Source organism: Belonocnema kinseyi, chromosome 2 (assembly GCF_010883055.1).
Source record: "Belonocnema kinseyi isolate 2016_QV_RU_SX_M_011 chromosome 2, B_treatae_v1, whole genome shotgun sequence".
Taxonomy (NCBI): Eukaryota; Metazoa; Arthropoda; class Insecta; order Hymenoptera; family Cynipidae; genus Belonocnema; species Belonocnema kinseyi.
The window spans coordinates 26867251-26869667 of NC_046658.1; the positions used below are offsets into that span (position 1 = coordinate 26867251).

General features: G+C 34.8%; 1 protein-coding gene across 1 annotated transcript; it reads right to left on the reverse strand.

The window, feature by feature from the left end:
* Positions 1 to 311: 311 nt before the first annotated feature.
* On the reverse strand, positions 312 to 980 carry LOC117182610. The gene has a single exon (XM_033375708.1). The coding sequence runs from the start codon at positions 978 to 980 to the stop codon at positions 312 to 314; it is 669 nt and encodes a 222-aa protein (XP_033231599.1).
* Between the last annotated feature and the right edge of the window lie 1437 nt (positions 981 to 2417).

A 2417-nucleotide genomic window follows, 5' to 3' on the forward strand; every position in this document is an offset into this window, starting at 1 on the left:
GGCCAAGAACTTCGACGTCTGCCACGAAGTGCAAAAGAGCATGCACATTATATGAAAGAAACTGCTCTCCATATAGTTTTTCACTTAGAGTTACGTAAGTTTCCAGAGCCTGTTGGCAGTAGGCATAAATATCTCGTGGAGTGTCTTCAGAAATGAGAAGACGCATGATGCTATATAGAATCATCAGATGACGATAATGATCATCATGGAAAACATTCTTTAAAACAGCCGGTGCAGTGTACAATAAAAACTGCCGGAACTCAGTTGCTTTAAAATTATGGAACAGGGTAATTTCGTTTGGACGGCGAAGATTAAATTCTGATGGGCAGTAGGACTGAAGCACAATCATTCTTGAATTCAAAATCTCTAGTTTCCTCCAATTCAACCTTTGAAATCCAAATTTTCCTTCCACATGTGCAGAAACGACTTTTTTTAACATTTCCCAACCAAACAGAATGCATAGCTTCAAATGGAACACGTGTAACCAATCCCACCAGAGGTGATAAAGGACTTCTGCCTTTGTGATGATCTTCATCGATGACGTTCTCGTAATCATCGTCTGTTCTAAGTTCATGTCTGATGCCTGGGAAGACCATTGCCCCGGCAACGCCCGCAACTGTACATCGGTGACCTTCTACTTTACACTTAGAACAGGCATGTGCTGCGGTATGGCCATAGTGATTTAAAACGAATCCCCTCGCAGGTGCATCGGCAATGAAGTATCGTAATATCAAAGGAAGTCGTGGATTCCTTATTAAAATTTCACCTTCTTCATGTACTTGTGTAATTTCTTGAACAAATTGTTTATAAAATTCAAAGGGGTTGGTTGGTTTGTGTCTCCCTTGGAATATGCCTGCTATTATAGGTCTTTTGTCTGAAATATTTAATATTCTATATTGATGTGGCCAGAATTGATCCAGGCCTTTATCCACTTTAGCACCATCTGTACTAAAGTCGATAATGATATTTTCTGGCGACATATTTACAGGAAGACCTTCCAATTTCTTCAAAAGAGTCTTTTTAAAACCAATATGCAGATATTCACCTCTTGCTATTTGCTGAACTCTAGTGCTAGCAATAATAGTCGGGGTGTCGAATACAGTCCGCTAGTAGCATCGTCGTTTATAATTCTCGGAGGAATATTATCATCTTCCAAATCTTCATTGATGTCTTCCTCATTAGAGCTTTGACTTTCTTCCTCAACATCAGAATTAGAAACTTGTTCCTCAAGGGCATATTGGATATCTTCAGCAGAAAAAACGTCCAATGGTAGTCCTTGAAATATTTCGGGCTCATCAGCGGTAGAATCATCAGAATCCGGTTCAACCTTATGTCTATTTTCACGAACAGTTAACAATCGTCTTCTCTTCTGTCTCGAATTAAGTTCCGAAAATTTTTTCAATTTCGCAGACATCTCGCTCTGCTTCCCCCTCGAACTGTGTTATAATTCCTAATAAACAGGCAAAAATGCTGATTTTGATATGATAAAAACACTTTTCTCAGTGACGTCTAAATAATGTCATGTTTCTTCGCTTTTAGCTAAAGAAATTTTAATCTCTAATATTTAATTTTATTCAGAAAAATTTGCAATGGAGCGCAACAAAAAAATTCGCGCTATCTTACTTTTTGATTTTTGATTATGTCAAAATTCAGCTTTTGGAATTAAAGAACTACAATTATGCCTTTTTAGAATGTTTCTGGAGTTCAGAAAACTCTGTTTACGTTCTCTGATACATTCGGGGTGGGGGGGCTGTGAAAGCATTATTACCCATGTTAACAACAATGGAGAAAGCACCATGCAGGGGGGGGGGGGTTATCGTATATTTTGGTTGAAGTTTGCATCGTTTATAATAAACGAAAACTAAAAAAAAAATTTCATATGGTCAAAATTTTATTGCCGATAATTTAGTCTTCTTAATGCTAAGACACCCCAAAAATGTACACCCTCCAAGCTTAAACAATAATTCATTGCATTTGATTGAAAAGTATAGGAAAAAATTTCTAGACAACAAAAAAACAACATTGTATCGCAACACACAGTGATAGACAATATAGATTAAAATGATATAAGAAATAAGCGAACAAATTGAATTGTGGAAGCAAATAAGGGTTTTTAAACAATAAAGATAAGATGTAAATATAAAACTAATTAATATACAACCTTCATTATAAGTTCAAAATAAATAATAATTTATTGTTTCAACAATTGAAAAATATTTGAAAATAAATTTACTTCACTTATTGGTAATAACTGACAGTTCGACGAATTTTTGAAGACAAAAACATTTTTTAGACAAATGGAATTTGTTTAAATAATTAAGAATATATTAAACGATGTTGATAAATATTCTACTAGACCAATGTAAATAATTTTAAGCAAAAAAAAGAGAATACAGTTCTCAAAAGCTCGTTTTTAT